This window comes from Pristiophorus japonicus, chromosome 1 (assembly GCF_044704955.1).
Source record: "Pristiophorus japonicus isolate sPriJap1 chromosome 1, sPriJap1.hap1, whole genome shotgun sequence".
Taxonomy (NCBI): Eukaryota; Metazoa; Chordata; class Chondrichthyes; family Pristiophoridae; genus Pristiophorus; species Pristiophorus japonicus.
Window position 1 is genome coordinate 543,580,834 of NC_091977.1, and position 27,188 is coordinate 543,608,021.

The 27,188-nt window shown below is 50.2% G+C and overlaps 2 protein-coding genes across 6 annotated transcripts in view; one reads left to right on the top strand and one right to left on the bottom strand.

The window, feature by feature from the left end:
* The window catches only part of abcb8 (ATP-binding cassette, sub-family B (MDR/TAP), member 8), a 179,186-nt gene extending 167,038 nt beyond the window's left edge, over positions 1 to 12,148 (bottom strand). The window contains exons 1-2 of the mRNA XM_070897065.1: positions 11,878 to 12,148; positions 4,574 to 4,928 (exon numbers count right to left, since the gene is read on the bottom strand). Coding sequence (XP_070753166.1) covers positions 4,574 to 4,928; positions 11,878 to 11,987 — 465 coding nt within the window. The 5' untranslated portion in view covers positions 11,988 to 12,148. The remainder of the gene's footprint in view (positions 1 to 4,573; positions 4,929 to 11,877) is intronic.
* The window catches only part of atg9b (autophagy related 9B), a 94,454-nt gene continuing 79,138 nt past the window's right edge, over positions 11,873 to 27,188 (top strand). The window contains exons 1-2 of one of the 5 annotated variants that reach the window (XM_070897039.1): positions 11,873 to 11,978; positions 26,332 to 26,481. In XM_070897039.1, coding sequence (XP_070753140.1) covers positions 26,370 to 26,481 — 112 coding nt within the window. In that variant the 5' untranslated portion in view covers positions 11,873 to 11,978; positions 26,332 to 26,369. Of the gene's footprint in view, positions 11,979 to 12,038; positions 12,115 to 12,178; positions 12,282 to 12,309; positions 14,032 to 26,331; positions 26,482 to 27,188 lie in introns of those variants that run through there. The other 4 variants (XM_070897054.1, XM_070897047.1, XM_070897026.1 and 1 more) reach the window with 4 other exon arrangements.

Below are 27,188 nucleotides of genomic sequence, written 5' to 3' on the forward strand. Positions count from 1 at the left end.
CCATGCACACTGAAGCAATCTATAATAATAATAGTCAGTTTCTGTCTGTCCTGGAGCGAGGGCGGGGCTGGGAGCGCATGGTCCGGACTGAGTGACGGTTGCACCGACCAATGGGCTATCAGGGCCTTCCCCGCCTTGCAACCAATCAGGGTGGGTAGCGATGGGTCTGCTCCAATGAGGAGGCAGCAGTGGATGCGGCGCGGGGGAGGCGTGGGGTGGGGGGGGAACCTCCCCGGGCATTGCTGCGGAGCCAAGAGGAGCATGTGGCGTGAGCGACGGCTGAGAGAGAGAAAGGGAGGAGGGGGAGGGGGAGGGACAGGGAAGGGAGGGAGGGAGGGAGGGAGAGGGGTAGAGGAGAGGAAGGGGGAGAGGAGAGGGAGAGGAGAGGGGGGGGAAGAGGGAGGAGGAGAGAGACGGAGGGAAGGAGGGAAGGAGGGGGAGCGAGAGGGAGGGAGGAGTCGAGAGAGGGAGGGAGGGAGGGGGAGAGAGAGGGAGGGGAGGGAGAGGAAGGGGTGGGGGGAGAGAGAGGGGAGAGAGAGAGAGGAAGAGAGTGGGAGAGAGGGACAGGGAGAGAAAAGGAGGGGGGGAGGAAGAGAGAGAGTGGGAGGGGTAGAGCGGGAGGGGGAGAGCAGGAGGGGATGAGAGGGAGGGGCGTGAGGAAAGTGGGAGAGGGAAGGGGAGGGGGAGAGGGAGAATTAGAGGGAGGGAGAGAGGGGTGAGGGGAAGAATGAGAGGTAGGGAGAGAGAGAGGAGGAGGAGGGGGAGAAAGAGAGGAGAGAGAGGGAGAGAGAGAAGGATAGGTAGAGAAGGAGGAGAGAGGGAGGAAGGGTAAACATAGAAACATAGAAACATAGAAAATAGGTGCAGGAGTAGGCCATTCGGCCCTTCTAGCCTGCACCGCCATTCAATGAGTTCATGGCTGAACATTCAACTTCAGTACCCCATTCCTGCTTTCTCGCCATACCCCTTGATCCCCCTAGTAGTAAGGACCTCATCTAACTCCTTTTTGAATATATTTAGTGAATTGGCCTCAACAACTTTCTGTGGTAGAGAATTCCACAGGTTCACCACTCTCTGGGTGAAGAAGTTCCTCCGCATCTCGGTCCTAAATGGCTTACCCCTTATCCTTAGACTGTGACCTCTGGTTCTGGACTTCCCCAACATTGGGAACATTCTTCCTGCATCTAACCTGTCTAACCCCGTCAGAATTTTAAACGTTTCTATGAGGTCCCCTCTCATTCTTCTGAACTCCAGTGAATACAAGCCCAGTTGATCCAGTCTTTCTTGATAGGTCAGTCCCGCCATCCCGGGAATCAGTCTGGTGAACCTTCGCTGCACTCCCTCAATAGCAAGAATGTCCTTCCTCAGGTTAGGAGACCAAAACTGTACACAATACTCCAGGTGTGGCCTCACCAATGCCCTGTACAACTGTAGCAACACCTCCCTGCCCCTGTACTCAAATCCCCTTGCTATGAAGGCCAACATGCCATTTGCTTTCTTAACCGCCTGCTGCACCTGCATGCCAACCTTCAATGACTGATGTACCATGACACCCAGGTCTCTTTGCACCTCCCCTTTTCCTAATCTGTCACCATTCAGATAATAGTCTGTCTCTCTGTTTTTACCACCAAAGTGGATAACCTCACATTTATCCACATTATACTTCATCTGCCATGCATTTGCCCACTCACCTAACCTATCCAAGTCGCTCTGCAGCCTCACAGCATCCTCCTCGCAGCTCACACTGCCACCCAACTTAGTGTCATCCGCAAATTTGGAGATACTACATTTAATCCCCTCATCTAAATCATTAATGTACAGTGTAAACAGCTGGGGCCCCAGCACAGAACCTTGCGGTACCCCACTAGTCACTGCCTGCCATTCTGAAAAGTACCCATTTACTCCTACTCTTTGCTTCCTGTCTGACAACCAGTTCTCAATCCATGTCAGTACACTACCCCCAATCCCATGTGCTCTAACTTTGCACATCAATCTCTTGTGTGGGACCTTGTCGAACGCCTTCTGAAAGTCCAAATATACCACATCAACTGGTTCTCCCTTATCCACTCTACTGGAAACATCCTCAAAAAATTCCAGAAGATTTGTCAAGCATGATTTCCCTTTCACAAATCCATGCTGACTTGGACCTATCATGTCACCTCTTTCCAAATGCACTGCTATGACATCCTTAATAATTGATTCCATCATTTTACCCACTACCGATGTCAGGCTGACCGGTCTATAATTCCCTGTTTTCTCTCTCCCTCCTTTTTTAAAAAGTGGGGTTACATTGGCTACCCTCCACTCCATAGGAACAGATCCAGAGTAAGAGAGAGAGTGGAAGGGGAGAATGGGAGGGGTCGAGCGGGAGGGGGGGCAGGAAGGGGGCGAGCGGGAGGGATGGAGGGGGGAGAGTGAGGGGGGGGGAGAGCGAGAGGGGGGGGAGAGCGGGAGGGAGTGGGAGAGGGAGGAAGGGAGGAGGGGGAGGGATGTCATCTGTGTTAATTCTATAGTCGAAGACGATGATAAGTATAAACAAGTACTGTTGCAGTAAAGTTATTAATTTGACTGCAAACGTTTTGTGGATCTCTGCTCGTACAAATGGACATGCAGTTTTCAGCTCTTTCTGCCTTAAAAAAAAAATATTTCACATTAAGAAGTCCCAAATGATTCCCTTTCTAACTTAAAAAAATGGTGAAAAATACCTCAGTAACGAAGTCTTACTACAATTATACAGAGCATTGGTGAGGCCACACTTGGAGTACTGTGTACAGTTCTGGTCTCCTTACCTAATGAAAGACATACTTGCCTTAGAGGGAGTGCAATGAAGGTTTACTAGACTGGTTCCTGGGATGAGGGGATTACCCTATGAGGAGAGATTGAGTAGACTAGGCCTATATTTCCTAGAGTTTAGAAGAATGAGATGTGATCTAATTGAAACATATAAAATTCTCAAGGGGTTTGACGGGGTTAATGCTGAAGAAATCTTTTCCCTGGCTGGGGAATATAGAGCAGGGGGGGGTCACAGTCTCAGAATAAGGGGTCGGCCATTTAGGATAGAGATGAGGAGAAATTTCTTCACTCAAAGCATTGTGAATCTTTGGAATTCTCTGCCCCAGAGAGCTGTGGATGCTGAGTCATTGAGTATATGCAAGGCATTGTAGACGAAAGCATAAAATTACAAAGGGATATCGACAGATTAAGTGAATTGGCAAAACTCTGGTAAATGGATTTCAATGCAAGCAAATGTGAGATCATTCACTTTGGACATAAAAAGGAGAGAACAGGGTACTTTCTAAATGGTGAAAAGCTAAAGACAGTGGAGGTCCAAAGGGACTTGTGGTTTCCGGGACATAGATCATTAAAATGTCACGAACAGATACAGAAAATGCTTTGAATTAAGAGCAGACTAGAAACAAATGAAGCACGGGAAGATATGTAGCTCTGGATAACAGCGGGATTTGTTTTGGATTGGGTCTGGAACAGAGCCACAGAGGCAGAATGGGCCGAACAGCCTACTCCTGAGTGTAAATGACTCTGTAAACTTATGAACCTGGCCTTTTCTTTAAATTGTATTCAGTTCTTTCTATTCACAGCTTGCTCTCCTACCAGAGTCTATAACTATTTTAAAGTAAAACTATAAATCAAGTGCCCCCCCCCCCCTTAAAAGTGCCCACTAGAACCAACAAATTCACAAATTAAACATTTTAAACAAGTAACTGTCAAATTAAAATTTGGTTGCACTCCAGTCCCTCCAATGCCCACCTCTCGCGGAAGGCTGTGAGTGTACCGGTGGACACCGCATGCTCCATCTCCAGGGGGCAACCTGGTCCAGAGTCTACAAACTGGAAATGTTATGGTGGAGCCAAGATCAGCCTACCACTAACCGTTTGTAGCTACAATCTCTAAGACAAGAAGGATAAGAGCAGCAATGTCATGGGAGCACAATCCCCTCCAATTTCCCTCTCCAACCATCCTGACTTGGACATAGATCGGGCGTTCTTTCATCGCCGTTAGGTCACTATCCTAGAACTCCCAACCTAGCACCATCGCTGGCGCACTTTCACCTCATGGACTGCAGCGGTTCAAGAAGAAGGCACACTGCCACCTTGTCAAGGGTAGCGAGAGTTGGGCACTAAACGCCAGCACTTGCCCGCATCCTGAGAACAAATAACGAAAAGGTGCAGAGTTGAAAATACCAGCTGGGTTTAGTGTTGGAACTTCTAATGTTTCCTCTGTTTGCCTCTCCGAGCCCCACTATAGATTTGTTTTCCTTCTTTAATTTCTATCCCCTGGTCTTCCTCCCTGGTGGATGGTGATGATGACTCTCCCAATTCGCCATTCGCCCTGCCTGAACCTGGACAGGTGGTGCTGGGGATCGAAGCTGGCACCTTCCTGGCTTCTGTGGCTTAGTATCACACACCATGCAATACCAACCGTAGCGAGGCTGTCTTTGGCAGGGGGAAATGGGGGGTGGGGGGGGGGGGGGGGGGAGGTTGTGGGCGCGGTGAACCAAATCCCAAAACGCTCCAGACCACAGTTGGTCAGCGGATCCCGGAATACAGCTACTTACGATTATCGCCCAAATCAGAGATGAGAGTTCAGGGCGAACGAACTTCCAAAGTTCTTTCCAGTTGAATTCGGGATTGTGCTGCTTGTTGTTTTGAGTCTTACAGATGTGGTCTTCTCCTTCTTCTTCTTCGCAGTGAGCTACGGAGCTGTGCAGCCTCAGTCCGAGAGTTATTAGCCCCGGTGTGGCCACCAGCAGGAAGGCACTCCGAGCTCTCATCGGGCCCTGCAGCCAGCCGCACGCTCGCTGTCTGATGCCGTTTCGCGCCTGGTTCAACAGCCGCAGGAACAGCCTGCATTCTGAGATCTTCGCACCTGGAGAATATCTCCAGCATCGCTGGCCCCAGCTCAGAGAGCACCTGTAAAAGGAGAGAACTCACAACTGGAACACCAAGAAATTCATTTGAAGAAAAACAATGCAGGTTCAACAAAGCCTTTTGAGTGATCTCAGCCCCACCTCCTCTCGTGTCCCTCCCACGAACCCACCACCTCCCCATCAACAACTACAACAACAACTTATATTTATATAGCACCTTCAACGTAGTAAAATGTCCCCAGTCACTTCATAGGAGCGATTATCAAACAAAATTTGACACCAAGCCACATAAGGAAATCTTTGGGCAGATGACCAAAAGCTTGGTCGTAGAGCTAGGTTTTTATATATACCTATTAAAATATTATAAATTTTATATCGATGTGCACTTCCTGTCAACCTTTCCTACATTATTATTAATTTTCAGGATGTGGGTGTCGCTGGCAAGGCCGGCATTTATTGCCCATCCCTAGTTGTCCTTGAGAAGGTGGTGGTGGGCCTTCTTGAACCGCTGCAGTCCGTGTGCTGCGGTCGGGTAGGGTGTTCCAGGATTTGACCCAGTGACGATGAAGGAACGGTGATATATGTCCAAGTCAGGATGGTGTGTGACTTTGAGGGGAACTTGGAGGTGATGGTATTTCCATGCACCAGCTGCCCTTGTCCTTCGAGGTAGTAGATGTTGTGGATTTGCAAGGTACTGCTGAATAAGGCTTGGCGAGTTGCTGCAGTGCATCTTGTAGATGGTACACACTGCAGCCATGATGCGTCGCTTGTGGAGGGAGCGAATGTTTAAGGTGGTGGATGGGGTGCCAATCAATCAAACTGCTTTGTCCTGGATGGTGTCGAGCTTCTAGAGTGTTGTTGGAGCTGCACCTCTCCAGGCAAGTGGAGAATACTCCATCACGCTCCCGACTTGTAGGAGGTGGAGAAGCTTTGGGGAGTCAGGAGGTGAGCCACTTGGCTCAGAATACAGCCTCTGACCTGCTCTTGTAGCCACAGCATTTATGTGGCTGGCCCAGTTCAATTTCTGGTCAATGGTGATCCTCAGGATGTTGATGATGAGGGATTCGGCGATGGTAATGTCAAGGGGAGGCGGTTGGACTCTCTCTTGTTGGAGATGATCATTGCCTGGTATTTGTGTGGCACGAATGTTACTTGTCACTAATCAGCCCAAGCCTGAATGTTGTCCAGGTCTTGCTGCAGCGGGCATGGACCACTTCATTATCTGAGGAGTTGCGAATGGAACTGAACACTGTGCAATCATCAGCGAACATCTCCACTTCTGACCTTATGATGGAGGGGTGATCATTGATGAAGCAGCTGAAGATGGTTGGGCTTCGGACACTGCCCTGAGGAACTCCTGCAGCGACGTCCTGGGGCTGAGATGATTGGCCTCCAACAATCACAACCCTCTTCCTTTGTGCTAGGTCATCATCATTATCATAAGCAGTCCCTCGAAATCCAGTAGTGAAGGAAAGGGAGGGTGGGGAGGCTGGTTTGCCGCACGCTCCTTCCGCTACCTGCGCTTGATTTCTGCATGCCGTCGGTGACAAGACTCGAGGTGCTCAGCGCCCTCCCGGATGCTTTTCCTCGGGCGGTCTTTGGCCAGGGATTCCCAGGTGCCGGTGGGGATGTTGCACTATCAGGGAGGCTTTGAGGGTGTCCTTGAAACATTTCCTCTGCCCACCTGGGGGTCGTTTGCCGTGTAGGAGTTCCGAGTAGAGCGCGTGCGTTGGGAGTCTCGTGCCGGGCATGCGTATGATGTGGCCCGCCCAACAGAGCTGGTCGATCGAGTGAGGTCAGTGCTTCGATGCTGGGGATGTTGGCCCGATCGAGAACACTGACGTTGGTGCGTCTATCCTCCCAGTGGATTTGCAGGATCCTGCGGAGGCAGCGCTGGTGGTATTTCTCCAGAGTTTTGAGGTATCTACTGTGTATGGTCCACGTCTCTGAGCCATATAGGAGGGCAGGTATCACTACTGCCCTGTGCTCGGTATGACTCCATTCAGTGGAGAGTTTTCCCCGTGATTTCCAATGACTTCAGTTTTATGAGGGACCCTTGATGCTACAGTCAGTTGAATGTTACCTTGATGTCAAGGGCAGTCACTCTCATCTCACCTCTAGAATTCAGCTCCTTTGTCCATGTTTGGACAAGGGACTAATGAGGTCTGGAGCCGAGTGGTCCTGGTGAAACCCAAACTGAGCATTGGTGAGCAGTTTATTGGTGCGTAAATGCCGATTGATAGCACGGTTGATGACACCTTGAAATCAATTTGCTGATGATTGAGAGTAGGGTGATAGAGCAGTAATTGGCTGGATTGGATTTGCCCTGCATTTTATGGACAGGACATATCTGGACAATTTTCCACATTGCCGGGTAGATGCCAGTGCTGTAGCTATACTGGAACAGCTTGGCTCGAGGTGCAACTAGTTCTGGAGCACAGGTCTTCAGCACAACAGCCGGGATGTTGAAGGGACCCATAGCCTTTGCTGTGTTCAGTGCGCTCAGCAATTCCTTGATGTCACGTGGAGTGAACTGAATTGCCTGAAGAGTGGCATCACTGCTGGTGGGGACCTCAGGTGCTTTAGAGAATGCTGAGGGAGGAACAGAGGAAAGCTGTCGGCTTATCCAAGAGGAATTCAAGACAGTGATGGCGATAGGAGAGTAGGAAGGGGAGAGGAGTCGTGGTGGGTTGGCGTAGGGATAGGGCAAGGGAAAATATCCAAGAGAAGAAATGAATGATAGTGTGACCCAGTATCAGGAGGGAAGGAGAGAGAGGCCCAAGTGGAACCACAGAAAAAAAGGGTGATAGAAGTAATGGGCTTGGCTCCAGAGTGGCAGCAAAAATGCGCACACGAACAGACACAGAGGGAATTCGAGTTACATAGTCATGGTACAGAATAGGAGAGACATTGGCTGGTCAGAAACAGAGGGCAGGAAGGAGTCCAAAGTCTGAGACCCTGCGGTGAGGTAAGCTGCGTGAATTCAGCTTGGAGTATCCGCAAACCAAAGCCCAGGTTCAGAGACATTTGTGAAGAGGGAGTGGATCCAGAGTTAATTTGAGAGTGTAAAGTAAATCAACAAGATCAGGGATCTGGTCTGAAGAACAGCTGTCAGAGGTCAGGAGCAGCAGCAGGAGCTGGGGGAGCCGGTCTAACCTAGTGGGAGGGTGACGGAGGATGAGTGGAGTCAGCGGCCAGGCGAAGCAGGTGGAGTTGCAGCAAAGCAGAGATCATTGGGCAGCAAGGGAGCAGAATCCAGAAAAGACTTGCATTTATATAGCACCTTTCACAACCTCAGGAAGTCCTAAAGCGCTTTACAGCCAATTAAGTATTTTAGAAGTGTTGTAATGTCGGAAACGCAGCACCCAATTTGCACACAGCAAGGTCCCACAAACAGCAATGAGATAATGACCAGGTAACCTGTTTTAGTGACATTAGTTGAAGGATAAATATTGACCAGGAAACCGGGGAGGATTCCCTCGCTCTTCGAAAACTGCCACGGGATCTTTTACATCCACCTAAGAGGGCAGATGGGGCCTTGGTTTAACATCTCATCCGAAAGATGGTACCTCCAACACTGCACTCCCTGAATATTGCCCCACCGACAGTGAAATATGTCGCCGTTCCTTCATCGTCGCTGGGTCAAAATCCTGGTACTCCCTCCCTAACAGCACTGTGGGAGCACTTTCACTACACGGACTGCAGCGATTCAAGAAGGTGGCTCACCACCATCTTCTCAAGGGCAATTAGGATGGGTAATAAATGCTATCCTTGCCCACATCCTGTGAATGAATAAAAAAACAGTATAAAAGCAGAGAAGTCCTGCTACAACTGTAAAGGGTATTGGTGAGGCCACACCTGGAGTACTGCGTACAGTTTTGGTCTCCATATTTAAGGAAGGATATACTTGCTTTGGAAGCTGTTCAGAGAAGGTTCACTCGGTTGATTCTGGAGATAAGGGGGTTGACTTATGAAGATAAGTTGAGTAGGTTGGGCCTATAGTCATTGGAGTTCAGAAGAATGAGAGGTGATCTTATCGAAACATATAAGATAATGAGGGAGCTCGACAAGGTGGATGCAGAGAGGGGTAACTAAAATTAGGTGCAGGAGTAGGCCATTCGGCCTTTCGAGCCTGCACCGCCATTCAATAAGATCATGGCTGATCATTCCTTCAGTACCCCTTTCCTGCTTTCTCTCCATACCCCTTGATTCCCTTCACTGTAAGAACCATATCTAACTCCCTCTTGAATATATCCAGTGAGGTGGCATCAACAACTCTGCGGCAGGGAATTCCACAGGTTCACCACTCTCTGGGTGAAGAAGTTTCTCCTCATCTCGGTCCTAAATGGCTTACCTCTTATCCTTAGACTGTGACCCCAGGTTCTGGACTTCCCCAACATTAGGAACATTCTTCCTGCATCTAACCTGCAAGAACATCCTTCCTCAGACTAGGAGACCAAAACTGAACACAATATTCCAGGTGAGGCCTCACTAAGGCCCTGTACAACTGCAGTATGACCTCCCTGCTTCTATATTCAAATCCCCTAGCTATGAAGGCCAACGTACCATTTGCCTTCTTCACCACCTGCTGAACCTGCGTGCCCACTTTCAATGACTGATGAACCATGACACCCAGGTCTCGTTGCACCTCCACTTTTCCTAGTCTGCCGCCATTCAGACTATGCCACCAAACTAGGGGGCATAGTCTCAGAATAAGGGACTGCCCATTTAAAACTGAGATGAGGAGGAATTTCTTCTCGCAGAGGATTGTGAATCTATGGTATTTTCTGCCCCAGAGAGCTGTGGAGGCTGGGTCACTGAATATATTTAAGACGGAGATAGACAGATTTTTGAGCGATAAGTGCAGTGTGATTATGGGGTCAGGACCGGAATGGGAGTATGTTTGCGAGAAGAGAAAAGCAGCTTAGGAAAGCTGCCTCACGTATAGTCTCAATCATTGATACAGAAGTACAGAAACTCTGGCCACTGGTAAAGTTGCAGGAAGCTAAGTTTTTACATTCAATGGTGCCTTTATAGGCTGCAATATTGGTCAGCTGTGGAGCTGCTGCCATGCTGATCTGGTTTGGAATCTGGTTCTGCTATGCTGATATGATTTGTGACCAGGTGTTGCCCAGATTATTTAGTTTGGTACATTGCAACGCCATATTGATCTGCTTTGGGATCAAGTGCTGTCCTAGAGAATTGGATTGAGATCAGGTACTGCCACATGAATCTGTTTTGAGATCGGACTCTGCCACATTAATCTGGTTTGAGATCTGGCGCTTCCATTCGATCTAGTGTGGAATCTGGCGCTGCCATTCGATCTAGTGTGGGAACTGGCGCTGCCATGTTGATCTAGTGTGGGATCTGGCGCTGCCATTCGATCTGGTGTGGGATCTGGCGCTGCCATTCGATCTAGTGTGGGATCTGGCGCTGCCATGTTGATCCGGTGTGGGATCTGGCGCTGCCATTCGATCTGGTGTGGGATCTGGCGCTGCCATGTTGATCTGGTGTGGGATCTGCCGCTGCCATGTTGATTTGGTGTGGGATATGGCGCTGCCATGTCGATCTAGTGTGGGATCTGGCGCTGCCATGTTGATTTGGTGTGGGATATGGTGCTGCCATGTTGATTTGGTGTGGGATCTGGCGCTGCCATTCGATCTGGTGTGGGATCTGGCGCTGCCATTCGATCTGGTGTGGGATCTGGCGCTGCCATGTTGATTTGGTGTGGGATATGGCGCTGCCATGTCGATCTAGTGTGGATCTGGCGCTGCCATGTTGATTTGGTGTGGGATATGGCGCTGCCATGTTGATTTGGTGTGGGATCTGGCGCTGCCATTCGATCTGGTGTGGGATCTGGCGCTGCCATTCGATCTGGTGTGGGATCTGGCGCTGCCATGTTGATTTGGTGTGGGATATGGCGCTGCCATGTCGATCTAGTGTGGGATCTGGCGCTGCCATGTTGATTTGGTGTGGGATATGGCGCTGCCATGTTGATTTGGTGTGGGATCTGGCGTTGCCATTCGATCTGGTGTGGGATCTGGCGCTGCCATGTTGATTTGGTGTGGGATCTGGCGCTGCCATTCGATCTGGTGTGGGATCAGGCGCTGCCATGTTGATCTGGTGTGGGATCTGGCGCTGCCATGTTGATCTGGTGTGGGATCTGGCGCTGCCATGTTGATCTGGTGTGGGATCTGGCGCTGCCATTCCATTTGGTGTGGGATCAGGCGCTGCCATGTTGATTTGGTGTGGGATCTGGCGCTGCCATTCGATCGGGTGTGGGATCTGGCGCTGCCATTCGATCGGGTGTGGGATCTGGCGCTACCATTCGATCTGGTGTGGGATCAGGCGCTGCCATGTTGATCTGGTGTGGGATCTGGTGCTGCCATTCGATCTGGTGTGGGATCTGGCGCTGCCATTCGATCTGGTGTGGGATCAGGCGCTGCCATGTTGATCTGGTGTGGGATCTGGCGCTGCCATGTTGATCTGGTGTGGGATCTGGCGCTGCCATGTTGATCTGGCGTGGGATATGGCGCTGCCATTCGATCTGGTGTGGGATCTGGCGCTGCCATGTTGATCTGGCGTTGGATCTGGCGCTGCCATTCGATCTGGTGTGGGATCAGGCGCTGCCATGTTGATCTGGTGTGGGATCAGGCGCTGCCATGTTGATCTGGTGTGGGATCTGGCGCTGCCATGTTGATCTGGTGTGGGATCTGGCGCTGCCATGTTGATCTGGTGTGGGATCTGGCGCTGCCATGTTGATCTGGTGTGGGATCTGGCGCTGCCATGTTGATCTGGCGTGGGCTGCCACTCATTCGGTGCTGATGTCCCTTTTACCTGAGAGCAAAGGGCAAGCAGAGCCTGCCGCAGTGGGTGCTGGGAGTTGTAGTTCACGACCGCCGCGCCTCCCGATTGGATGCCATACTTCCGGCGCGGCGGCGGGACTACAAATCCCGGCAGGACCCGCGCGCCAGCAGCCAGGCTGCTCCTACCTGCCGCTGTGGCCGGCGATCCGCTCGCCGGTTCGGGACCGAGTGTACACGGAGCGGATGGGGAAAAATCCCCGGGCCTTCGCAGCGCTCCCCCAGCACAGGTGAAGCATCGCAGATAATATGAACCGAAAGGAGCCGCGATCAACTCTCGGGGGTTACGCTCAACACCGTTTCCCCAGCAACGCGGGCAGCGCCATCTTTAATCCCACCCAGAATCCAGAGCGCGGACGGTTTATGGTTATTATTATTTTTGTGCCGGGGTTCTGTTTTTAGATCGAGTTCCCGCCGGTGAGCGCGGTGTGCGCAGCGGGAGGAAGGCCGGGCGGCGCTGGTTTGTTTGAATGTAATTCTGTGGCGATGAGGTCACCGTCGAGGTCAGAGGTCGTATCTGTGTGACGTCAGTGGTGAGAGCTGTCATTTGTGGTGGGTTGTTCTCGAGAGAGAGAGAGAAGGAGAAGGAGAAAGAGAAAGGGGAGAGAGAAAAACAATACAGGGAGAGAGAGAAGGAGAAAGATACAAAGATAAAAACAATACAGAGAGGGAGAGGGAAAAAGGTACAAAGAGAGAGAGATACAAGACAGGGAGAGAGAGAAGGAGAAAGGGGAGAGAGAGGAGAAAGGTACAAGGAGAGAGAGAGGGAGAAAGGTACAAGGAACAAAGAACAAAGAGAGAGCGAGAAGGAGAAAGGTACAAAGATAAAAACAATACAGAGAGCGGGAGAGGGAAAAAGGTACAAAGAGAGAGAGAGAGAAGGAGAAAGGAGAGAGAGGAAAAAAAACAATACTGGAGGGGAGAGAGGAGAGACAGAGAAAAATACAAGACAGAGAGACAAGAGAAAGGGGAGAAGAAAGGTATAAGGAGAGGGAAAGGAATACAATACAAGGGGAGAGAGATTCATACACAAGGGAGGAGCGAGAGATTATAAGGGGGAGAAATATAGATACAGAGTGAAAGGAGGCAGAGAAACACAAAGTGGAAATCAGGAGGAGAAATCATTTTTTAAAAAGATCAAGAGAACAGGCAAAAAAAGAATCAGAGAGAAAAACAAACCAGTGAAACAGACCAGGAGAAATCAAGAGGGGAGGATATAAGATATCTATCTAAAAAGCGAAAAAAGGAAAGGGAAACACAGAGGGAGCAGACAAAGACAATCAGCAGGAGACATTATATATAGAAAAACAAACCAGAGGAACAGGCCGGGAAAATCAGCGGGCAGTATAATCGAGAGAAATCAAATGAGGGGAACAGACAGAAAAATCCAAAGTACAAACATTAGAGAGAAACAAGCCAGGCACTGCTAAGGGAGCAGAGAGACAAACATCGGGGGAGCAGGGCGAGGGACAATAACCCCAATAAAACAATCCCAGGAACAGACAGGAAAACACAGTGAGCAATAATGACACAGGCACAGCAAACAGCACAGTGCTGACACCACAGGAAAAGAGGCTAAAATCCCAGTGGAGGAATAGAGATAGCAAATAGAAAAACAAACCGAGGGGGTTGCAGAGGAGGACGAGAGCATGAGGAGTGAGATAAACACCAGGCAGATATAAACAGACTGCAGGAGGAATATAAATAGAGACAGAAATATTGCAGGAACAGAGCTACAAACATCAAGAGGAGTGCAGCGAGACACCAGCAAGTACACTGACTCCGGGAGACTCGCCAGGAACTGCTGGAATACTGCATGAATTGCCAAGCATTTACCTGCAGATATTAAAATAACAAGGAGAAAGAGACTCGCAGACCGGGAGGATATTGAGAGCAGAGGAGGAGAGGCAAGGGATTGGAACAGAGAGAGAGGTATAAGAAAGCGGTTGACGCTGAACTAATATATCCTCGCATCTCTGAGTGTTGACATAGCACTAATGGAAGGAAAGAGAGAGTAGGGAATCTCTGCTGCTCACCATTAGGCCACGGGGGAGAGAGACAGAGTGGTGTAGGGACGCAGAAGGATGGCAAATTGTATTGTAGTTAGTTAATGTGCCACAGATAGAGAGGGGCTCTGACCGCTGGCTCCACAGACTGCACTGGTTATTGGATGGTTTAACAAAGAGAAGGCTGAGTTGTTTAGTGGGCCGGAGCTCTGATTTGAGGGGGGAGGGAGGGAGGGAGTGTACGAGATGTCGCTGTCTATCCGAAGAATGATTCCAGGTAAGAAAAAGACGTGCTTTGTGTATGTTGTGGCGGAGCGGGCGAGAGACTCGTGTTATTGATACAGAGAAGCAGCTGGTGCAGCGTGTGTCATGAGGCTGTAATGCAATCCAGCATTTCTGCAAGGACAGGCTGAGAGCATTAGGGCCGACCTTGTCTGGCCAGCTCGCTCTCCCTCCCTCCTTCCCTCCCTGGGCGATGTTTGTTGTGGGGCTGTGTGAAGACCCCCAGTCCTCCGCATGCAAAGTACATGTGTCTGTCAGAGACAGGCAACGTCCCACTCCCCCTCAGTGTCGACCCCCTAGCCTAGGGGGCATTATCAGCTCGGGATCCCTCTATCCAGTGGCCTGTGCGAGAAGGTGTGTGCATGTGCGTGTCATCATCATAGGCAGTCCCTCAGGATCGAGGAAGACTTGCTTCCACTCTAAACCCGAGTTCTCAGGTGGCTGAACAGTCCAATACGAGAACCACAGTCCCTGTCACAGGTGGGACAGATAGTGGTTGAGGAAAGGGAGGGTGGGACAGGTTTGCCGCACGCTCCTTCCGCTGCCTGCGCTTGATTTCTGCATGCTCTCAGCCCTCCCCGGATGCTCTTCCTCCACTTAGGGCGGTCTTTGGCCAGGGACTCCCAGGTGTCGGTGGGGATGTTGCACTTTATCAGGGAGGCTTTGCGGGTGTCCTTGTAACGTTTACTCTGCCCACCTGGGGCTCGTTTGCCGTGCGTGTGCTGCGTGTATACAGATGTTGGGTGATGCCGGCCACAGTTGCATAGCTGCCTAGGCTTGCACATGAAAAATGACCACTCGGGGCCCTGCACTTGGCGGGGGGGAGGGGAGATAGACAGACAGACAGACAGACAGAGCCAGTGCTTCACATCCTACCCTGGCATTACAGCAAAGGGCTGCATGCCTGAGTTACCAGTCTGTATCTGTGACTCCTTAGCAGAAATTCTTCAACTATTTCTCTGCTCATCTCCACTGAGGAGTTTCGCTGTTAACTTTTGAGTGGTGCAGTGCGAAGATGGGACAAGGGGAGGGGGATTGGAGTCTGGATTGACCTCTTCTTCTGAGGCAGTCCCTCCGGGACAAGTGGCTGGGAGGTGCCTGGGTTGCCGCATGCTCCTTCCACTGTTTGCACTTGGCTTCTGGCGTGCTCCCGGCGATGAGACTCGGTGTTCGGCGCCTTCCCGGATGCTTCTCCTCCACTTTGAGCGGTCTTGGGCCGGTAATTCCCAGGTGTCGGTGGGACTTGACTACCCTGGTCCCCAATCCGTTAATTAAAGGAGGAGGATTGGCCTTTTGTTAAGGCACCTCTGAATCCTGGGATTAGATTACTGCCGCACATCGATCTGAGAGTTGATTTGGTGTCAGTATTAGTGATGGGCTGAGACACCTCCACCTCAAACTGCTCCGCTGTCACTTCAAGAGGTGTGTGAGGTGGGACAAAGCTGTCACTGTGATCGAGACGGAGGAGGTCGAGATAGATTGGATCAGTGGTTGAGAGCTGTGTGGCTCTCTCTGTGCCCCAATCGGCAATGCTCCAAGTTTCCAACTCTGCAGTTTGGAAATACTTTTATAATTCGGGCTCTTCAAAGCCTGTCATTTGCCGTATGCTTATAATAAGTAACATCCGCACCGACACCTGGGGGTCCCTGGACAAAGACCGCCCTAAGTAGAGGAAGTGCATCCGGGAGGGCGCTGAGCACCTCGAGTCTCGTCGCCGAGAGCATGCAGAAACCAAGCGCAGGCAGCGGAAGGAGCGTGCGGCAAACCAGTCCCACCCTCCCTTTCCTTCAACTACTGTCTGTCCCACCTGTGACAGGGACTGTAATTCCCGTGTTGGACTGTTCAGCCACCTAAGGACTCGTGTTTAGAGTGGAAGCAAGTCTTCCTCGATTCCGAGGGACTGCCTATGATGATGATGCTTATAACAATCAAGGCACAAATGGGGGTATTTCCTCGCGAGGCAGTTAGACACTGTGACTGGGCATCGCAGGTTCCTGTGATAGGCTGAAGGAGCTTGGCCAAATGGCCTCTTTCATCTGGACTGATCTGTGGGACAGAAAACATTCAATGTCCAAGAAGTTCTTCAATCATTTGTTCAAAAGTGAAGTGTTAGCGGGAGTAAAGGGGAATATATTCCTGATTCTGCATTGTACACTGGGGTGATGCCAGCAGGTGGGCCTTGGGGTGACTAGTGCAAACTAAAAGAATGAAACAAAGACTTGCATTTATATAGCGCCTTTCACGACCAACCGGACGTCTCAAAGCACTTTACAGCCTATTAAGTACTTTTTGAAGTGTCGTCACTGTGCTAATGTAGGAAACGCAGCAGCCAATTTGCGCACAGCAAGTTCCCACAAAGAGCAACGTGATAACCAAATAATCTGTTTTTATGTTACGTTGATTGAGGGATAAATATTGGCCAGGATACCTCCCCTGTTCTTCTTCGAAGTAGTACCGTGGGATCTTTTACGTCCATCGAAGAGAGCAGACGGGGCCTCGGTTTAACGTCTCATCTGAAAGACGGTACTTCCATTAGTGTCGCGCTCCCTCAGCATTGCACTGGAATGTCAGCCCAGATTTTTTCGTGCTAGCCAGAGAATGACTCGTGTTGTTAATAAGGAGGGGCTGAGAACCGACTGAAGGAGATTGACATCGAATTATGGGGTAATTACATCAAGGAAACCGGCACCTCGGACCAACCAGAGTGTGCTGGTGTTGTGGAGAAGCCTCACTCGCGCTCCTTCTATCCTGGGCATCATACTCCACTCCATGATGGTACACCCCTCCCAGGGCCTAGAAATCAGAAAATGGTTACAGCACGGAAGAAAGCCATTTGGCCCATTTATCCCGTGCCGACTCTCAGCCAGTCCCACTCCCCTGCCCTTTCCCCGGAGCCCTGCACATGTTTTCCTTCAGGTACTTATCCAACTCCCTTTTGAAAGCCACGATTGAGTCTGCCTCCAGCACCCTCTCAGGCAGCGCATTCCAGATCCTAACCACTTGCTGCGTAAAAAAAGTTATTTTGCCAATCACCTTAAATCTGTGTCCTCTGGTGCTCGACCCTTCTGCCAATGGGAACAGCTTCTCTCGATCTACCCTATCCAGGCCCCTCGTGATTTTGAACACCTCCAGCAAATCTCCTCTCAATCTTCTCCGTTCAAAAGAGAATAGCCTCAGCTTCTCCAGTCTATCAATGTAACTGTAATCCCGCATTCCTGGAATCATTCTCGTAAATCTTTTCTGCCCTCTCTAAGGCCTTCACATCCTTCCTAAAGTGCGGTGCTCAGAATTGGACACAATGCTCCAGTTGGGGCTGAACCAGTGTTTTATACAGGTTCATCATAATTTCCAGACTTTTGTACTCTCATACCTCTATTTATGAAGCCCAGGATCCTGTAAGCCTTTTTAATCACTTTCTCAACCTGCCCTGCCACCTTCAATGATTTATGCACATATACCCCGAGGTTTCTCTGTTCATGCACCCACTTTAGGATTGTACCATTTAGTTCTACCAAAATGCATCACTTCACTTTTCTGCGTTAAATTTCATCTGCCCCGTGCCCGTCCATTTCACCAGTCTGTCTGTGTTCATGAAGTCTATCCCTCTCCTCACTGTTCACTATACTTCCAAGTTTTGTGTCATCTGCAAATTTTGAAATTGTGCCCTGTACACCCACATCCAAATCATTAATATATATCAGGAAAAGTAGTGGTCCCAGTCCCGATTCCTGGGGAACACCACTGTATACCTCCCTCCAGTCCCAGAAACAACCGTTCACCACTACTCTCTGTTTCCTGTCACTGAGCCAATCCCGTATCTATGCTGCCACTGTCCCTTTTATTCCATGGGCTTCAACTTTGCTGCCAAGCCTATTGTGTGGCACTTTGTCGAAAGCCTTTTGGAAATCCATGTACACCACGTCAACCGCATTGCCCTCATCAACCCTCTCTGTTACCTCATCAAAAAACTCCATCAAGTTGGTTAAACATGATTTGCCTTTAACAAATCCGTGCTGGATTTCCTTAATTAATCCATGCTTGTCCAAGTGACTGTTAATCTTGTCCCTGATTACTGTAACTAAAAGCTTCCCCACTACCGAGGTTATATTTTCTATCTGTTTCATTATCTAGGGAGCCCTGACTTTAGTTGCCCTGCCTTTCACCTGAGTGGGAATGTACCCAAACTATTTCCTTTTTAAAGGCAGCCCATTGTTCCACTACAGGTTTGCCTGCCTATCTTTGATTCCAATTTACCCGGGCCAGATCCGTTCTCATCCCACTGAAATTGGCCTTCCCCCAGTTAAACATTTTTACTCTAGATTGCTCCCTGTCCTTTTCCATAGTTAATCCAAACCTTATGATACTATGATCACTGTTCCCTAAATGTTCCCCTACTGACACTTGCTCCACCTGACCCACCTCATTCCCCAGAACCCGATCCAGGAATGCCTCCTCCCTCGTTCGGCCGGAAACGTACTGATCGAGAAAGTTCTCCTGAACACACTTCAGAAATTCTTCCCCTCTCTGCCCTTTACACTATTGCGATCCCAGTCTACATCAGGATAGTTGAAGTCCCCCATTATCACTACTCTATAGGTGTTGCATCTCTCTCTAATTTCTCTGCAAATTTGCTTCTCCATATCTTTCCCACTATTTGGTGGTCTATAGTGAAATGGCACCTCTATTATTTCTTAACTCGAGTCATATAGATTCTGTCCTTGACCCCTCCAAGACATCCTCCCTCTCCGGCACTGTAACATTCTCTTTAACCAATACTGCCACACCACCTCCTATCTTTCCTTCCCTATCTTTCCTGAACACCTAAAACCAGGAATATTTGATACCTAATCCTGCCATTTTTTGAGCCAGGTCTCAGTTAATGCCTCAACTTCATATTCCCATGCGGCTATTTGTGCCTGCAGCTCACTTACCTTGTTTACGACGCTTCGTGCGTTCACAAACATACTGTAAACCTATCTTAGACCATCATGTGTTCTCTCTTTGTCTGATACCACCTAATACCTTACTATTTCTTACTTTAGTGCTCTCTGCCTCTCCCAATCCTTTGAGCACTTTATGTACCCTTTCTAATGTAATATCCTGGTGCCCATCCCCCTGCCAAATTAGTTTAAACCCTCCCCAACAGCACTAGCAAACCTCCCCAAGAGGATATTCGTTCCGGCTCTGTTGAGGTGCAACCGGTCCAGCCTGTGCAGGTCCCACCTCCCCCAGAACTAGTCCCAATGCCCCAGGAATCTGAAGTCCTCCCTCCTGCATGCATTCATCTGATCTATCCTTCTATTTCTATACTCACTGGTGCGTGGGCACTGGGAGTAATCCAGAGATTACTATCTTTGAGGTATTGCTTTTGAATCTCTTTCCTAGCTCCCTAAAATCTGTCTGCAGGACCTCATCCCTCTTTCTGCCGATGTCGTGAGTATCAATATGGACCACGACCTCTGGCTGTGCACCCTCTCCCTTCAGAATGTTCTGTAGCCGCTCAGTAACATCCTTGACCCAGGCACCAGGGAGACAACATACCATCCTGGAGTCAAATCTCTGGCCTCAAACACCTGTCTGCTCCCCTAACTATAGAATCCCCCACCACTATTGCTCTTCCAGTCTTCTTCCTTCCCCCTTGCACAGCTGAGCCACCCGCGGTGCCATGGACGTGGCTCTAGCTGTACTCCCCAGAGGAACCATCGCCCTCACCAGTGCTCGGAACCGAATCCTGGTTGTAGAGCGAGATGCACTCAGGAGACTCCTGCACTACTTGCCTGGTCCTCCTTTTCTGTCAGGCAGTCACCCACTCCCTCTCTGCCTGCGCGCTCCTTATCTGCGGGTGACCACCTCCTGAAACGTGCTATGCACGAAGCTCTCAGCCTCGCGGATGCACCGCGGTGCCGCCAGCTGCTGCTCGAGCTCCGAATCCCGGAGCTCGAGCTCCTCCAGTTGACGACACCTTCTGCACACGCGGTTATCCAGGACACGGGAACCATCCTGGAGTTCCCACATGGCACAGCCAATTTAAAACCAAGTTGAGAGGGAATTTCTTCTCCCAGAGGGTTGTGAATCTGTGGAATTCTCTGCCCAAGGAAGCAGTTTGAGGCTCGCTCATTGAATGTTTTCAAGTCACAGATAGATAGATTTTTAACCAATAAGGGAATTAAGGGTTACGGGGAGCGGGCGGGTAAGTGGAGCTGAGTCCACGGCCAGATCAGCCATGATCTTGTTGAATGGCGGAGCAGGCTCGAGGGGCTAGATGGCCTACTCCTGTTCCTAATTCTTATGTTCTTATGTTCTTATTAACGTTGGGGAAGTCCAGAACCAGGGGTCATAGTCTAAGGTTAAGGGGTAAGCCATTTAGGACCGAGATGAGGAGAAACTTCTTCACCCAGAGAGTGGTGAACCTGTGGAATTCTCTACCACAGAAAGTTGTTGAGGCCAATTCACTAAATATATTCAAAAAGGAGTTAGATGTAGTCCTTACTACTAGGGGGATCAAGGGGTATGGCGAGAAAGCAGGAATGGGGTACTGAAGTTGCATGTTCAGCCATGAACTCATTGAATGGCGGTGCAGGCTCGAAGGGCCGAATGGCCTACTCCTGCACCTATTTTCTATGTTTCTATGTGCTTTCCACTGGACCGAACTGCTCTGCCATTCCTTTATTTCATCATCATCATCATCATCATCATAGGCAGTTCCTCGGAATTGAGGAAGACTTGCTTTCACTCTTAACATGAGTTCTTAGGTGGCTGAACAGTCCAATACGGGAACCACAGTCTCTGTCACAGGTGGGACAGACAGTGGTTGAGGGAAGGGGAGGGTGGGACTGGTTTGCCGCACGCTCCTTCCGCTGCCTGCGCTTGGTTTCTGCATGCTCTCGGCGACGAGACTCGAGGTGCTCAGCGCCCTCCCGGATGCACTTCCTCCACTTAGGGCGGTCTTTGGCCAGGAACTTCCAGGTGTCGGTGGGGATGTTACACTTTATCAGGGAGGCTTTGAGGGTGTCCCTGTAACGTTTCCTCTGCCCACCTTCGGCCCGTTTGCCGTGAAGGAGTTCCAAGTAGAGCGCTTGCTTTGGGAGTCTCTTGTCTGGCATGTGAACAATGTGGCCTGCCCAGCGGAGCTGGTCGAGTGTGGTCAGTGCTTCGATGCTGGGGATGTTGGCCTGGTCGAGGACAGTAACGTTGGTGCGTCTGTCCTCCCAGGGGATTTGCAGGATCTTGCGGAGACATCGTTGGTGGTATTTCTCCAGCGACCTGAGGTGTCTGCCGTGCATGTTCCATGTCTCTGAGCCATACAGGAGGGGGGGTTATTAATATAGCCCTGTAGACCATGATTCAACTATTAACTAACTTTACAGGAACTTAAGACTGCGCTATCTCTAATTTAAGTGATTAATATAATATAGTATTACAGTTCCTAATTTAATATAGTATTAACAGTTATTAATATAAATTAGTATTAACAGTTATTAATAGAATATGGTGTTAAAGAATTACTGGTCTCCAAGCTTCTGCTTTATTACTAAACAGCTATTTGACCCCGGCCCCTAACTTAAAGTAAAAAAAGGGTGTGACTCTTACCAATCATCAGTTAGCTGTACGTTACTCCTTGTGTTTTATGCTGCCGCTGCTCCTCTCAGGTCCACGCACTTTTGTTTCTTGGTTGAATCACTAACTCGGCACACAGCTCTATCCAAACACCCTCACCAGATCTTTCACCAGAATTACATAGAGATTAGAACACAGACCCCGTTCGGTCCCACCAGTCTGTGTTGGTGTTAATCCTCCACCCGAGCCGTGTTTTAATAATATCTGGTCCCATGTGCCCGCCCTGTCCCCACATCCCTTTATCCCCTTTCCTTCACCCGCCTATCTCACCTGTCCTTCTCTGTCTCGATCACTAACTCCGGGAGTGAACCCCGCAGCCTCACAACCCTCTGTGGAGAAACGTTCCTCCGGCTCTCGATCCTAAATCACTTACATTTAATCTTGTACCCCTCGTTCTAGACTCCTGATACAGTCTGTTTCTCAGTGCTCCAACCCTAACCCATCCCATCATAACTTTAAACACCTCTATCACACGGCAGGCGAGCCCCAGGTGGGCAGAGGAAACGTTACAGGGACACCCTCAAAGCCTCCCTGATAAAGTGCAACATCGCCACCAACACCTGGGAGTCCCTGGCCAAAGACCGCCCTAAGTGGAGGAAGTGCATCCGGGAGGGTGCTGAGCACCTCGAGTCTCGTAGCCGAGAGCATGCAGAAATCAAGCGCAGGCAGCGGAAGGAGCGTGCGGCAAACCAGTCCCACCCTCCCCTTCCCTCAACCACTGTCTGTCCCACCTGTGACAGGGACTGTAATCCCCAGATTGGACTGTTCAGTCACCTGAGAACTCACTTTTAGAGTGGAAGCAAGTCTTCCTCGATTCCGAGGGACTCCCTATGATAATCTCCTCTGTGCTACCAAACAAAGCCACAGTTTTTGCAGTCTTGCGTTGTAGTTGAATTTCCTCACACCAGGCAGCTGCCTGGTGTATCCGTTCTGTCCTTACTCTGTTGCATTAACATCCTTCCTATAGCGTGGAGCCCAAAACTGCGCTCAGTCTCCAACTGGACTCTGACTGAGGTTCCCCATTACATCCTGACCACATTTGATCAGCTCCGTTGGGCAGGCCACATTGTCCGCATGCCAGACACGAGACTCCCAAAGCAAGCGCTCGACTCGGAACTCCTTCACGGCAAAGGAGCCAAAGGTGGGCAGAGGAAACGTAACAGGGACACCCTCAAAGCTTCCCTGATAAAGTGCAACATCCCCACCGACACCTGGGAGTCCCTGGCCAAAGACCGCCCTAAGTGGAGGAAGTGCATCCGGGAGGGCGCTGAACACCTCGAGTCTCATCGCCGAGAGCATGCAGAAACCAAGCGCAGGCAGCGGAAGGAGCGTACGGCAAACCTGTCCCACCCACCCCTTCCCTCAACCACTATCTGTCCCACCTGTGACAGAGACTGTAATTCCAGTATTGAACTATTCAGTCACCGAAGGACTCATTTTAAGAGTGGAAGCAAGTCTTCCTCGATTTCAACGGACTGCCTTTTATGATGACATCTCCACTCTTGTATTCTCTATCTCTTGGCATCAACCCAATATCCATTAGCTTTTTAATGGCCATATGCATTTGAGATGCTACTTTTACTCTATTGTGAATATGAATCCTCAAATCCCTCTTCTCTTATATGTCAATTATAGTAATTATTACTTCTTTTGACTAAAATATTATTTTGGCACTTGCTTTGCAACATGTGGATCTTCTGGTGTGAGCCAGGCTGGGGGTTGTGAGGTGGGGTCTGTCGAACACCTTGCCGATGGTGCAGGGGGAGCTGTTCCTCGCATTTCACATCCTCATTTGCCTGGCCCACTTGCCAAAGGTCCGTGCCGGTGTTTAATGCTCCACTCGAGCCTCCTCGCACCTTGCTTCATCTCGCCCCATCAGCATCTCTAGACTAGGGTACCCCAGCACTCACTGAACCAGCACAAGCCCTCCATTAACTGCACAGTCCTCAGAGTGGCAAATGGGGAAAGAAAAAGCAGGCAGGTGAGGATGTGAAATGCAGGGAGCAGGAATGTGGTCACTGTTCAGGAGAAAAAGGGCAGCCAATTTACATAGCAAGATCCCACAAGCAATTGAGGATGGTGGAAGAACTCACCTGCTCTTTGGCGCCACGGAATCTTTTACCTACACATGCTTTTGCCTTCATACTCCTGGGAAGCACCTTGAGACGTTTTACTGCGTTAAAGGCGCTATATAAATACAAGTTGTTGTTGTTTACATTACAACAGTGACTACACTACACTGGAAAACGCTTTGGGACTTTCTCAGGTTGTGAAAGGTGCTCTATAAATGCAAGTCTTTTTCTCTTTTTCTCTTTTTTTTCTATCCTTTCTCTCGCTCTCGCTCCTTTCTCTCGCTCTCGCTCCTTTCTCTCGCTCTCGCTCCTTTCTCTCGCTCTCGCTCCTTTCTCTCTCTCTCTCCTCTCTTTTTCTTTCTCAAATCCGACCCCAACTGATCAGGCAGATGGGGCCTCGGTTTAACGTCTTATCTGACAGTGCAGTGCTGAAGTGCTGTAATGTACGAACTACGGACCAAGAGCTGGAAAGTGCGATTAGGCTGGATAGATATTTTTCGTCTGACACAGACATGGTGGGCTGAATGACCTTCTTTGTGCTGTAAATTTGTTTGATTCTATGACCCTCTAACAGTGAAGCATTACTTCATCACTCCCTCAGTACTGCCCCTCCGACAGTGCGGCACTCCCTCAGTACTGCCCCTCCGACAGTGCGGCACTCCCTCAGTACTGCCCCTCCGACAGTGCGGCACTCGCTCAGTACTCAGTACTGCCCCTCCGACAGTGCGGCGCTCCCTCAGTACTGCCCCTCCGACAGTGCAGCACTCCCTCAGCACTGCCCCTCCGACAGTGCAGCGCTCCCTCAGCACTGCCCCTCCGACAGTGCAGCGCTCCCTCAGTACTGCCCCTCCGACAGTGCGGCGCTCCCTCAATACTGCCCCCTCCGACAGTGCAGCACTCCCTCAGTGCACCCCCTCCGACAGTGCAGCGCTCCTCCCTCAGTACTGTACTGGAGTGTCAGCCTAAATAATGTATGCCAGTCTCTGGGGCGGGACTTGAACCCATGAGCAACGCTCCCGCTAAGCTGCGTGGTCGTGCAGCGGCCTGGAAGTCCCGCGCAGGCCGCTCACCAGCTTCTATACGAGAGAATCCGCGGGACTGCACACCAAAAACCAAAATAAGAAGGCACATTGACCGGAAATTTCTGACTTGGAGGGCGAGCGTGCTATCCACTGAACCACGGCAGATAGCCGCAGAGCTATCTGTGTCTCAGTGAACTGGTGCAACTGGGATATTTGGTTTCGACGTGTGTTTCAAAATACACTGAGCATTCCTTGGACAGCTTTCTCCATGAAGAAACTTATCTGTTGCTCGGCTGACCCTGTCATTCAGTCCCCCACCCCGTCTCATAGGCTTGTTTATCCCACTTGGCCCTGATGTCTTCAGCTGTATGCAGCAAACTGGGAAATGTTGAGAGGGTTTTCAGTGTCAGCCTCTGACTGACACACGTTTGAAACTGTTCCTCTTCTTAACATTCCGTACATGATGATCTGAACCAGGGGGGAGTGACGTCAAATATTCCAACAACAATCACTCGTTTATACTGAGGGTGTCTTATTAATGGCTTTTATCTTTTTAGAAATAAATCTGAAACTGAGGAGGATTGGTGTAGAACAAAAGCTGACATGGGCAATCATATATTATCGATATACAGACACACACCAAACTATACCTCACCGACACAGGACTGAGGGATACCGGGTAGGGAGGTGAAAGCACATTGAGGGAGCTTGGAGAGAAAAGAAAGACTTGTATTTCTATAGCGCCTTTCACAACCTCAGGACGTCCCAATGCTCCTCACAGTCAGTGGAGTACTTTTGGAGTGTAGCCACTGTTGTAATGTGGGAAACGCGGCAGCCAATCTGCGCACAGCAAGCTCCCACAAACAGCTATGTGATAATGACCAGATCATATGTTTTAATGATGTTGGTGGAGGGATGCATATTGGTCAGGACACCAGGGATAACACCCCTGCTCTTGTTCAAAATAGTGCCATGGGATCTTTTACATCCACCTGAGGGGAAGACAGGGCCTCGGTTTAATGTCTCATCTGAAAGATCTGCCCCTCCGACAGTGCGGCGCTCCCTCAGCACTGCCCCTCCGACAGTGCGGCGCTCCCTCAGCACTGCCCCTCCGACAGTGCGGCGCTCCTTCAGCACCGCCCCTCCGACAGTGCGGCGCTCCCTCAGCACCGCCCCTCCGACAGTGCGGCGCTCCCTCAGCACCGCCCCTCCGACAGTGCGGCGCTCCCTCAGCACCGCCCCTCCGACAGTGCGGCGCTCCCTCAGCACCGCCCCTCCGACAGTGCCGCATTCCCTCAGTACGGCCCCTCCGACAGTGCGGCGCTCCCTCAGTACTGCCCCTCCGACAATGCGGCGCTCCCTCAGTACAGCCCCTCCGACAGTGCGGCGCTCCCTCAGTATTGCCCCTCCGACAGTGCCGCATTCCCTCAGTACTGCCCCTCCGACAGTGCGGCGCTCCCTCAGCACTGCTCCCTCAGTATTGCCCCTCCGACAGTGCGGCGCTCCCTCAGTACTGCCCCTCCGACTGGCAGTGTTAGCCTAGATTATATGCTGTTCCCTGTAATGCTCTTCCTGTCCTTTCAGTTATCCACGAAGTTCAGATTCGGGGAATATGATACAAAATGGCGCGGTTTGAGACATACCAGGAGTACCAGCGGCTGGGGGCGGACGATTTCGAGGAGGATTCCCCCCCTGGTGAAGACCTGCTGGTGCATGTTCCAGAAGGACTGAAAGGTACATGCTTCATTCTGACCTCCTTTTCTACTTAGCTCACCCTCTCACCGCTAATGAGTGTCATTAATTTATTCACTACGCTAATGAGTGTCTCCTGTTAACAACCATTTAATCCTCTCCTGCTCACCACTTAAGCATTTGACAGGTCATTTTATTTTCTCTCTATAATGCATTGTGTGTGTGCGTATCTGTCAGTGTGGATGTCTGTCTCTGTCTGTGCATGTTTGTCTGGTTCTGACTTTCACTCCAATCTCTCCACGGATGCTGCCTTACCTGCTCTTGTGTTTCCATCATTTTGTGTGTTTGTTTCAGATTGCCTATGGGTTTTTTTTGCTTCTAAGGCCGGTCACTTGCAGTATTGTGTGCAGTTTTGGTCTCCTTACCTAAGAAAGGATATACTTGCCAAAGAGGGAGTGCAGCGAAGGTTCACCAGACTGATTCCTGGGATGGCAGGACTGTCGTATGAGGACAGATTGGGTCGACTAGGCCTGTATTCACTGGAATTTAGAAGAATGAAACATAGAAACATAGAAAATAGGTGCAGGAGTAGGCCATTCGGCCCTTCTAGCCTGCACCACCATTCAATGAGTTCATGGCCGAACATGCAACTTCAGCACCCCATTCCTGCTTTCTCGCCATACCCCTTGATCCCCCTAGTAGTAAGGACTACATCTAACTCCTTTTTGAATATATTTAGTGAATTGGCC